This window comes from Frieseomelitta varia, unplaced genomic scaffold (assembly GCF_011392965.1).
Source record: "Frieseomelitta varia isolate USP_RPSP 00005682 unplaced genomic scaffold, Fvar_1.2 scaffold_1028, whole genome shotgun sequence".
Taxonomy (NCBI): Eukaryota; Metazoa; Arthropoda; class Insecta; order Hymenoptera; family Apidae; genus Frieseomelitta; species Frieseomelitta varia.
The window spans coordinates 97,862-109,986 of record NW_025108671.1 but is presented as its reverse complement, the minus strand read 5'-3'; the positions used below and the strand labels follow the sequence as shown (position 1 = coordinate 109,986).

Here is a 12,125-nt window from a genome sequence, read left to right as displayed (position 1 = left end):
TTGAAATGTTTCTGATTGTGGGATTTTTCTATTTATTATAAAAATTTGTAATATGTGTCCTTTTCTCTTTTTACATTTTATAAAAGACTTAAGATTTTTCTTTTTTAAAAAATAAGTGTTTAAAATATTATATAAAAATGTTAACAAAAGAAAACATAATTATGAAAGAATATAATTCTTTTTTCTAAATGAAAAAATACACTAATGGCTCCATTATTTATTTAAATCATCTTAGAATAGCTTTTCAAGTATTTCCCAAATTCAATTGCAAACTGTTGGTATTTATCACCCATAATGCACAACAGGTAACCATCAGGCTTCTACTACTGCATTTTTTAAATTACTTAAGATTGGATCTATTTTACTTTCCAAAGATAAGATATGACCTGTATTACAGTTATGACTAGCAATAAAACTAATTACTAAAGGTAATTTGTTCATTTGAACTACCTACAAAATAAATAACTAATTAGATTTATATTAGTATTCACATATATGTTAATTCTATATTTACTGAAAAATAATAATAATAATAATAACATAACATATTTTTGTTACCTGATAACTACTATACATGCATATAATTGTTTTATTTTTTCCTAATCCTAATTTGCTTCCTTGATCTGTTGCCATCCCAAATGTTGATAAGAAACTTGCTCTCATAGCTAATTCAGGTGTTGTATCATCAGCTACAGATACAACAGGTACTCCATCCCTATCTGTTATCAATATACTATGCAGTCCTTCTACACTGTTTAGAAGGCCATAAAGAAATTTTCTTAATTCCTAAAGTAATAGAAATAAAGGTATAAATAATGATAATTAATAACACATTTTTATATTATGATACTATATATATATATATTATTCAGAAATATATATTTTTCAAAAACATCTTATAATTATTTTAAAATTGACTATATTCTTTCATAAATTACAATAGAAATTATAACAACATTCAATAGGTGATTCTTGTGCTGAATACAAATATGAAAACTTCTTTCTTTGTTTTTTTTATCATCCTCCAATTTTTAAGAAAGAATTTCGAAAAAAAATACAAATTTTGAGTTTCAAATATTTTTTGTTTCAACCAGTGCATAAATGTTTCTTATATAAAATAATTTTGCAGACCTTTTCAAATATGATAATATATATTTTCACAGTATTACAAACATTTAAATATGTTTAAACAATAACTGAAGAAGACATTCAAAATGTATTAATTTTTATGAATGTTTTTCAATTTATTTTAAAAACTAAGAATCTAGAAGAAAATCGATTGGGAAAGTAAAATAGTTTTGCAAAGACATGAAGTATTAGCAATGATTTTGAACATCAAGCTTGATTTTCTTCTCAATATAAATGAAGATCTTATTTATTCATTTGGAGGATTGTATTTATTAAATATAATTATTTATGACAAAAATAATAAATTGAAAGACAATATTTCATTATTGTATTTTTAGAATTTTTTATGTGTAATATGTTTCATTGCATTCAGCAATCTAACGTACAAAATATTTTATTTTGTGGATTAAATCCTAATATTTAAATTAATATTAATTATATAAATTTATTTTTTTTAGAATAAAATAATATATAAACAATAAATGTAATAGCAAAATAAGTTAACATAATTGCATGACTATAAATCTCTTATATTGTATTAAAAAGAACATCAAGCAATTGTTGATATTCAAGACCATTGATAATACTTCATATTATAGAATTATATTATATATCATAGAACTATTTTCAAATGAAATCTATGTTCTAACTTTCTTTCAGAATTCCCACAAGAACAAGCTTTATTGTCTGTTCTAGTTGTATTTTCTCCTTAATTTTGAAGACAAATTAAAAAATATGTACAAATATATTTCGGATGATCTGTTTATTTTGAGAATCTTTTAAACATATTTAAATGTTTATAATGTTGCATAAATATATATTATTATGTGTGAGAATATTTGTAGAGTCATCTTATGTAAAAAATATTTGCGTGACTTTTACTGTTGAAACAGAAAAAATTCAGTCGAAAATTTGCATTCTTCAAAGAAGTCGATATTGGTGGATGAAATCGTTTTCATATTTGTATTCATCGCACAAAATTCTACAAGAATTGTTAATTAATTATTGTAACATAAAATGTGTGTTGCAGTGCTATCTATACATAACCTTAAAATATAGATTATACTATCTTTCACAAAATAATGCAATGTAATTGTAAAACTTACTGCTGTCATTTTTAATATTCACTCTGATAAGCAGTGTAGCAAATCATAAATTTATTAGGAATTAGTAAAAATCTTAAATGTTAGGATTAATAAATGTTGCTTTGACAGATTGACATATGATAAACGTAGAATGCGCACGCACCGTATTTAAATTGCCGTAATAAAAAATTATTTTGAAATAAAGTTTAAATTTGGAAAATTCATTATAGTTTTTGTATGTTTGCTGTCTAATTTACGGATTTTAGAGATGTATTAATATTTAATTAGTATTAATGATTTGGTTTTATTAGAAATGATGATTTGTTTTTTTAAGTGTGAAGTTTATTTTTACTTTACATTTTGTTTTTATAATATTTGAGGTGATGTCAGATTGTTTATTTTAGAGGAACTACAAAATACTTTTACAAAATAATACAAAATAATACAGTAATCTGGCATCAATATAATTTGTAATAATATTTTTATTAGAAAATTTCATTTGTTCTAATAAAAATTGATAAGAAATTAACGATAATGATTGAAAATATCAATAATTAATTATAATGGATAAATTAATGGATTGTGAAAATTATACTTAAGTCTTACTTTTAAAAATGAAAGTTCATATCATCAAAATATTATCGTTAATATAACAATTATATACAAGAATTTATGTATATTATCGTTCAATATCAGAAAAAAAACATTAATTTCTATTATTATTTTCTGTAAATATCCACATGTTAATTTGTACTAAGATTACTTGAACAACCTCCATACATAAACATTTTTGGTATATCTTGACCATAATATACTTTTGTATTCTGTGCTAATGCTTCATATTTTTTTAATTCTAAAAATTCTTTAGTAAGAAGAAGTTTATTTGCTTCAGCCTGCATTTTTGTTTGATAATATTCAGCCTCTGAACGACTTTTCTCTCTTGCTAAATGCATTTCATCCTCAATAGCTGCTATTTGCTGTTGAGATTCTTTTTCCATAATTTTTTGATTATACTGTATCTTTGCTACCTGTGCCTCTTTTTCTGCTTCGATAACAGCCTTTTTTCTATCAGTCTCTGCATCTTTCTCAACAACTTTTTGATGCTGTGTTGAAATTAAAAGTTTTGTTTTTTCTGCTTCCCTGTAATAATTAGTAAAATATTGTTTAAACCTTTTAAAATTATTAATCAACTTAAATTTATATTGTACTCACATTAATTCATAATTTTTTCTGATAGTTTCTGGAATTTTTGGTTTAGTGACTCTAACTGCATGAATACTTAAACCAGGTGCTAAATCATTTAAGTCCTTTTGTAAAGCAGTTTTCAGATTTTCATCAATTTGATCAAACAAGTCTATATATACTTCGTGCAATGTGTGTACAGAACAAAATTGGTTTAATTCATGGTGAATTTTATTAAATATTAATGTTTGATCATAATCTGCTGTAAAGTTTCTCACCATGTTATAAACTATAATTAAGAAGATGAATACAAAATGTTGCAATAATTCATAATTATAGTTATAATTATAATTATAAATAATTATAGTATAGTTAGACTACAGATCTTTATGCATTTATAAGAAATTTAGAAATATAGAAATATAAAAATCTGCAGAATGAATGTAAATTGTAAAAATATATGAAATATCTAATGTAAAGTATTTGTTATAATATTTAATAGTGGAAACAATTCTCCTCTTCAATTATATTTCTTTAATTGTATCCATAAAAATTTGAAATTGCATTAAAATTTGCAGTTTTTTTATAGTTTAATACATGTGATTAATAAAAGTTTTACCACTGTTTGCATCTAATATATTTACAACTTCTATACGATCAAAATAGATCATTACACCACCACTTGTTCCACATGGAACATTCTTTACTTCATCTGTCTGTAATGTAACTTGGACAGAGCGATATGTTGTTAATAAGGGTATCATCATATGAAATCCAGGATTGCTGACTTGAGGCAATAACGCTCCACCCTATATCATTCAATAAAAATGTGTGTGTTATAAATTATATTATAATGTATTTATTACTTACTCTATTCTATTAATTACTTACTCTAAAATAAACACCAACATGACCTTCTTCTATACGATGTAAAGAAAAATTGAAAACTATTGCCAAGCAAATACAAAAGCATATTCCAATAATGCCTTGGTCAAACATGTTATTTATTTGCTAAAATACCAAAATTCTTTGTTGTATAAATTAAAGAAATTAATAATCTGATATATATATTTATATATTTATTGCAACTACATTTTATTAATTTTTGTATTATATATAACAATAATATTTATTATAAAACATCAATGATTTGTTTATTTGTTTTATTTGTACTTCTCTCATAGAGGTTATATCTAGTATATATGTATGTATAATAAAATTTTGTAAATCTTTTGAATATTACCTGTGTTCGACAGCAAATATTTTAAAAAATAAATAAATTTTGTAAATTTAAATTTTCGATCTGTAAAAGTTGAATATTTTATGTTCTAACCAACTATGTTGTTTCAGTTGGCGTACTAGTTTTTATTATAAATTAAATCTTTTGCTCATATTCTATTAAATAATGAACTCAATTTTTTAAAGTTTTATTTAAAAAGACATATATACTTTCACAAACGTACATGCTATGAATGTCACACATTTTAATATTATTCAAGATTAACAGAAATTTATAATCATTAAAATAGAACAATCCTAACGGGTGGGGAAAATTTTTTATAAGAAAATGGTAATTGACAATTCTAAATTATTCTCAATATCATTAAAAATAATTTAAAAACCATTAATAAAACTTGAAATAAGAATGATATAATTTATTCTGCGATACTATTGGATTAATATAGTGACATTTTTGATCACTAGAGTTATATACATATAATGTTCGAAATAGTATGAAATCATTAAAAATTTTTCTTATTTAAATTACTAATATTGTTTTATGTACATTGTCACATAATGAAAAAAAAATTAATATTGTGTAATAATCATCATTGTTAATGATGAAAGATACTTCATATCCATTGTCTATTTGTTTTCCTTTATTTATTTTTCTGTAATTTTCTTCTTCCACGAATAGTAAGTTGTGCAAATTCAGTCACAGCCTTAACGTTATTTATAGTCTCATTTAGTGTCTTTAATTTTTCTAAACCTTTTTTAGCCAATCTCCCTTCTGCAGTGTCCAGTGGCTCCAAAAGGAGCATAGTTAGGGACTTCTTCAATGTACTTGCGCCTTCTTCAAGGCGCGAAGCAAATTCTATTGCCGAAATTTCTTGTCTATAATACTCTTTATGCGCTAACGCTACTATTGCTAAGTGCAATTCGAATAGCGTTATTGCTAAAAAATATTTTTTTTAATAGGCGACATTTTATATTAACTTTATTAATATTTAATGTAAATAATACTATATTAAATTAGCACTCAAACATATTATGCAGAACACTATTGCAGAATTAAAATTCGAATAAATCAGTTTTCATTGCTATATTTTATTATGTAATTCGAATAAATTATTGGTTAAAAATACCTTTATATCGAGATATTCCTGGTTCAACAACTTCCAGCAATTCGTACATTTCTTTACATATACTCAACATATTCTCCAGAAATCTTTTATTTGGATTTGGCCTTGTCACTTCGAATCTATAAATAGCCAACAACTTTTGCTTCACCTCTAGTATGTAATAATGATTTCGATGGAGAGTTCTCAATAATTTCCTCCTTAAACTCTCTAGCTCCTTGATTATTACAAACCAATAAATGCAAATTGAATAGACGTTCAATAATGTGCAATTATCACAATTCTATTATATACGAACTTTAGCATCCCTAATGTCTTCTTTGACCAATAATTTGCATAGATTTAAAGTGGTTTTGACAAGATATCCTGCCATGTGGTGTTCGCAATTGTTGCATTTCCATTTCTTTTCGTATGGAAACTCTACCAAAGGATCTTCCATTCCCAAGTAACCTTTTCTGCATCGTGGACACAAAATAGCGCTAACATATGATCCCAATTCATATGGCTCTCTACACACTGAGCAATTGCAATCGAAATATTTTGTCATTCTTAAATGTAGTCTCCGAGATAATGTTCCCTAGTAATGAAATAATATATAAAATATAAACAAAATCATTAATAAAAAAATTGTGCAACTGTACAACTTTGCTATTTCTGATAATTAGAAGCTTCATATAAGAATATAATATATAATAATACAAATAGTGTAACATTTTAAATGAGTTTCAAGTTCTCTACACATAGGATTTTGTAATATAAAAATTTTATAAACGAATAAACAAACCAAAAAAGGCGAAGTATAACTAAAGCAAATGATATCGCCTTCTTTAATTGGTACACTGGCATATACAGTTAGCTTAAATTTGCTATCCATAGTTAGATGAAGGTTTCCTCTGCAGTCGTGAGAGAGCAAAGAGGTGTCCGCAAATAAACCTTGTAAATAAACTCTCTCTATATTTCCTGGAGGCCTAAGCTCGATAGAATTAACATCTATAATTGCGCACATTAGTTGAAGAACTTCCGAAACAGATGGATCGTCATGAGGAACTAAATTAAGTGATTTCATAACCTATTCAAAACAAGAAATATTATTATAAGAACTCTTTTTTGTTAATTTCTTTATTTCACTTACATTTATAATATTCATTTCTCTGTCTTTCCACTCTGTTGTGCCTCTTCTTTTCTCTAAATGAGCTTCCATAGATCTGGCTCGTTCCCATAATTCCGGATCTCTTTTTTGTAAGAGCCAAAATCTTATAATCAATAATATACCGTTAATATATTTGAGAATATGATGTAAATTTTTCTTCGCTATGTCTTCAGTAGTTCGGAAGAGTTCACATTCGTCCGGTGTATGATGTATCGAGCGTTCCTGAAATGTTAATTATTAATGACAAATGATATCGCTTAATAAAGTAATGTACCTATGTTTAACAAACAAAATAATGTTCGCTCTATTGAGTTAAAAGGAATAACTGAAGATAAAATTTGAGTGCATTGACAACATATCATTTATTTTTGCACGTACCTCGCAAGCACTACCACACAGAGGAGCGACGTTGCATTTCGTACAAAAATAATGATCTTCTTCTTCATATAGTTGCAAGAGATTCATACATGCGAAGCATACCGGATGTTTATTGATAACCAATGGTCCAACAATAATCGGTTCTTCTCGAAATATCACTTCGCCTGGCTGTAAATCCGTTGCTGCCTGTAAATATCTAAAAGAAGACGATGTATCAGATACGCATTTCAAAATAATGTGATATATAAAATTTTAATTCAAATTATTAAAAAAATCGAAACCATCACATTTGTTTTTTAATTGAGATTAAATATAATTCATGATATTTCCAGAATAATAGATCCTATCGATTTCAATATCTTTCGATACAGATTGTTACATAGAGTTACATAGATTGTTATATAGAGTTAATAATAACGTTTCACAATACGTTTATGTTTATACCTGCCCAATTTGTCTGAATAACAAACTTTATATTTCAACGTGGGAACTGCAGTGCTTTTTGATGTTTCTCCCATCGTGGTATATTAAGCGAGCTATATTCGTCAATTACTCGAATGAAATACGTGTCTCGTGCGAAATTAACGAAAGTTTGACAATATTATGCATTGCCTACAATTCGTAACTGATTGAAATACAGAAAGTTATATCGGAAGCCGTCTGTCCTTTAATACACTTGATATTATTAGAAGTTGTAGTGTTCGCGCGTGCTTAAGTAGTGAAGTATTCACAACAAAACAATGCGTAGACATTACATTACAAACAGCAACGTCCTATTCGTATTTTAAATAGACCGTTTTCTATTAATAATTTTCTGATAAAATGTTAATTAGATCTCCTGAGAAATTTGAATGTTAATAAATTTAAATGAAACGTTAGCGATCTAAGATTAAAAAAGATTAGGATAAGATCATAAAAAATTTGAAGATTTGGGGTAGGGAAGATTTGAAAAATTAGAGACAATTTTTTTATTTTCTATTTTGGTTCCTCTATGTTACGTTAAAACTGATTATATCATTTATATTTTCAAATATTGTCAACATAACGATAACGAGTTCTTAACAAGACAAGTTTAATTATTTTCGTATACGTTCATTAGGTACAGAATTGTATTGTACTTTATTAACAAAGAAATACAAAGTTTGATATATTTATAATAAATATTTACAAATTGTTTATCGATTCTTCGAGTTCAGCCAGAGATTCTTTAGCGGCGATGCCTATTTTACCCTCTGATGTATCTGGTGGTTCTAAGCACAAAATTAATGCAGCTTCCTTCAAGATGGTAGAAGCATCTATCATTTTCGATTTTAGGATGGCTTCATCGATTACTCCGGCATTCCACAATGTTTTAGCGGTAAAAAGTAAAGGGGCATGGAGTTCGTACAAGGTCATTCCTTTGATAAAGATCAAATATTAATAACATTCATTGATAAAGCGTTCAGTAAAAATATCTCAGGAAACAAACTGTAGTATTAAACGACGAGTGATAGATAATTAAATAAATCTTTACCTCTTATACGAGAATAGCCAGGTTCTATGACGTCGAAGACTTGAAGTAATAACCTACACATATCGATTTTGTGTTCTAATACAATATCGGGTAAATCATCTAAGAGATATTCGTCCACACGACCATACATTTGTGACAACGAATATCTGCAAAGTCAAATTCATGGATTATTTATATTTTCTATTAAATTTTCTACAAATTTATTAATACTGATAAAATAAATCTTTTCATCCATATTGATTATACACATTAATTATTAGTAGATTGCAGATTTTTATGCATTTAAATCTGAGGATAGTAAAACGCAGAGAATATATACAATATATAAAAGCATATAAAATATCGAGAATAGAGTACTTGTTAATGTAATATTTAGTGGCGGAATGAATTTCAACTTAGGCTCTTTTTATTTTTTTAATGGTTCATTAAAATCTAAAGTTACACAAAGATCCGTAATCTAATTATTATTATTTAAAAAATTAGATTTACCTCAATGTTGTGAGGAAAGCATGTCGGGGATGTAGAGCTGAACGATATTTTTTTATCACTGTCTCCCTCGCTTGAATAGCGTCAGCTCCCTCAGCACCGCTAATGATCTCCACTGCATTCACTGATTCTTGTATGATCAGCAATACTTTTCGAACGGCTGCTCCAGTCGTCATAAAGTTACAATAAGTACATTTCCATGAACTTTCTGGATCTATAATATAAATTTATAATCAATCGAAAATTCCGATTACAATTACTTATTGTATGTTCTTAGACGAATATATATGAGATGAGATCGTTAGCGAGACAACTGTACGATTTACCCAAAGAATCTAAAGATAATATAATCCCGTTATCACACTTATTGCATTTCAACGTAGACATATGTGTTCCAAGTTCGGTAGGATCTGAACATCTTGGACAGGCACAGGCGAAATATTTTGTTTCGAGAAGTTGTTCTCTTCTCAACATCGTAGGAAGTAGCGAATGCGTGTAACGTCCGTAAAGTTCACCACCAGCAGGAATTTTCAGTGTAGTACGTAATCGTATTCTGTAAACAAAATAAGAATTCTATAAGAATTCCATTAACTATTAAACGGCATCGTGACTTATTATTGAATTCAAGTAATTGTCATTTTACCTATAATCAGTCGGTGAAATACTGTGACATGTGTTTGAGACACACGAATGGTTCATCAGAGCCACTATTGGATAAAGTGCTCTCGCGGTACATCCATTTGCTGTTCGAATCTCGAAAGCATTGATTTCCAGAATTCCACAAGCTGTATGAATTTGTTCTTCTGAGAATCTACAATGAAATAAGATAAAAAATTGAAAATAAAGGTATGATTATTTCTCTCACGAAGTGTTTACCTGTTTAATTTAAGTTGGTTCCTTATGTATAGTACTATATTGACGTGATTCAATTGCCACTGCATTTTCTCACTTCTTATTTTATTATGAGCTTCCATGTCTTTTACTTCGTTGTTCCACCTTTCAGAATTTCTCTCTGATTCTAGAAGCAATCTTAACGGAGTTATACATTCCAATTGCGGCATTCCATTTTCGTTCTCTTCGAAAACAGCTTGCACATTGAATTTCTCTTTGGCTTGTACAAATACCTACGAACAAGATATGTAAATATTTACCATATCTTTAACACGCACGTTTTTTAATATTTTTACACTTTCATTTTTTATTTTTAACAATTCTTTTTTCGTCTCTTATATTTTATGATGTAGTGCAAATTAGCCATACACCGTTAGCAAAGGTTCCACTTCCGATTGCAGCATATGAAAATTATTCGAAAGCAAGTGTTAATTGTAGAAAGTGGAAGGTAGTTTAGAATGTACTAATTGCTTTTTTTTAATGCTCTTATGATTTTTACCTGACATTCGTAATCCTTGTGTTGCGGTTGGTTTTCACAATTTTCCGAACATACAGGCCAGCCGCACTTTGAGCAAAGAGGTTTATCGTACAGTGATGGAGGCCACGATGCATAACAGGAAAGACACAAAGAGTACGAGAATGCCTTTGGTCCGACTATAAAAGGCATTTCTGTGACAATTTCTTCGCCTGCCTCCAACTCTCTGTTAGCTACCATGTATCTGGAAAATAGTATTTCAAAAATTTCAAACGATGTGCATTTAAATTGTAATGTAACATAATATGTAATATTAAAGTTTCTACTATGTTTGAGAAGTGTGCATTCTACTATGTTTAAGAAGAAAAATAGTTTCTTACCTCCCTACTTTAGCATTCTGAAGAATTTTGTATGTCGCCGCGTTTTTCTCCGCTGATGCTTTCTAATAAAAAAAATTAATAATTTATATATATTGTACTATTTTTATATCATTGAAAAACTGATTTGTAGTTGAAAATTTTTGATTATTGCTTTCATTCCTAATATAAATAATTTTCATGCAATAAATGCATAAATGTGAAAAATAAGATCATTGTAGGCTGTACATGTATAGCAATATACATATGCAAACAAATCAATTTGATACATCGATTTCGTAAGACACGGTAGATAGTTTCGTATTATAAACTACTCCTTCGTTACTTTTTAATCAATCAACGACCAGTGAATACTTGTTTTACTTATAGGAATGTCATACGAAATTTGAATATATTAAATTCATATTGAATTTTAACATTATATGGTATAATTGCAACATCTTTTAATCAACAATATATTATTGACGTATTTACGTTAGTAAATAAAACGGTAAATATGTGTAAATAAGCGAATCAGTAAAAAAATGTAGCAGATTTTAATAATTAAATTTTAAACATACCGAGCTTTTCTGAGACATGGTTGATCAACAATCAATCAATATTGGTACCAAAACAATATCTCCCAATTCGTTTGTATATGTACGCTTTCTTCCTTTGCGTTTGAATCACACGATCTACAGCAGGAGAAGAATACAAACAGACTGAAAATTAATTTCGTACGGACGTTTATATATACAATCGCCTTATTAAAAATATACGAAGGGGTTTGCCAAAGTATAATCTAGATCGTTCACCATCGTCTTTCGGGAAGAGTCTCGGTTCACGTAGGTTCTCAGTAGCTACATACATACATACATACTCTGCATCGAGCAACTATTTCTATTTTAGGATCCTGAAATATGCAGTTTTAATTACTTCGACAATTTTACGAGATGGTCAAAACATAAGAGATATACAAACATATAATTCGTGTATATTCCAATGATTTTTTTCACTGCATTATTGATACGATTTTCTACGGAAGAGAAAGAAGAATATGAATTCAGTGAGCAACCTTTTGAATAGAGACAGAAGAAATTTGAAGATTGACGTATTAACGA

At 27.7% G+C, this 12,125-nt stretch overlaps 3 protein-coding genes across 3 annotated transcripts; all 3 read right to left on the bottom strand.

The window, feature by feature from the left end:
- Nucleotides 1-134: 134 nt before the first annotated feature.
- On the bottom strand, nucleotides 135-2,455 carry LOC122528147 (ragulator complex protein LAMTOR3-A). Its single transcript, XM_043652975.1, has 3 exons — nucleotides 2,235-2,455; nucleotides 559-786; nucleotides 135-450 (listed from the first exon to the last, which is right to left on the bottom strand). Exons 1-3 carry the CDS (start codon nucleotides 2,241-2,243, stop codon nucleotides 313-315), a joined length of 375 nt encoding a protein of 124 aa, XP_043508910.1. The 5' UTR covers nucleotides 2,244-2,455; the 3' UTR covers nucleotides 135-312.
- Nucleotides 2,456-2,862: 407 nt separating this feature from the next.
- LOC122528139 (erlin-1-like) lies at nucleotides 2,863-4,873 on the bottom strand. The gene is made up of 5 exons (XM_043652934.1): nucleotides 4,639-4,873; nucleotides 4,287-4,406; nucleotides 4,015-4,204; nucleotides 3,426-3,684; nucleotides 2,863-3,353 (listed from the first exon to the last, which is right to left on the bottom strand). The coding sequence occupies exons 2-5, from the start codon at nucleotides 4,392-4,394 to the stop codon at nucleotides 2,957-2,959; spliced, it is 954 nt and encodes a 317-aa protein (XP_043508869.1). The 5' UTR covers nucleotides 4,395-4,406; nucleotides 4,639-4,873; the 3' UTR covers nucleotides 2,863-2,956.
- Nucleotides 4,874-5,033: 160 nt separating this feature from the next.
- On the bottom strand, nucleotides 5,034-11,749 carry LOC122527900. Its single transcript, XM_043652478.1, has 16 exons — nucleotides 11,586-11,749; nucleotides 11,029-11,090; nucleotides 10,673-10,892; nucleotides 10,159-10,406; nucleotides 9,926-10,093; nucleotides 9,609-9,835; nucleotides 9,286-9,496; nucleotides 8,797-8,942; nucleotides 8,449-8,680; nucleotides 7,728-7,781; nucleotides 7,284-7,479; nucleotides 6,888-7,127; nucleotides 6,540-6,824; nucleotides 6,054-6,332; nucleotides 5,762-5,972; nucleotides 5,034-5,571 (listed from the first exon to the last, which is right to left on the bottom strand). Exons 1-16 carry the CDS (start codon nucleotides 11,601-11,603, stop codon nucleotides 5,276-5,278), a joined length of 3,093 nt encoding a protein of 1,030 aa, XP_043508413.1. The 5' UTR covers nucleotides 11,604-11,749; the 3' UTR covers nucleotides 5,034-5,275.
- Nucleotides 11,750-12,125: the final 376 nt, after the last annotated feature.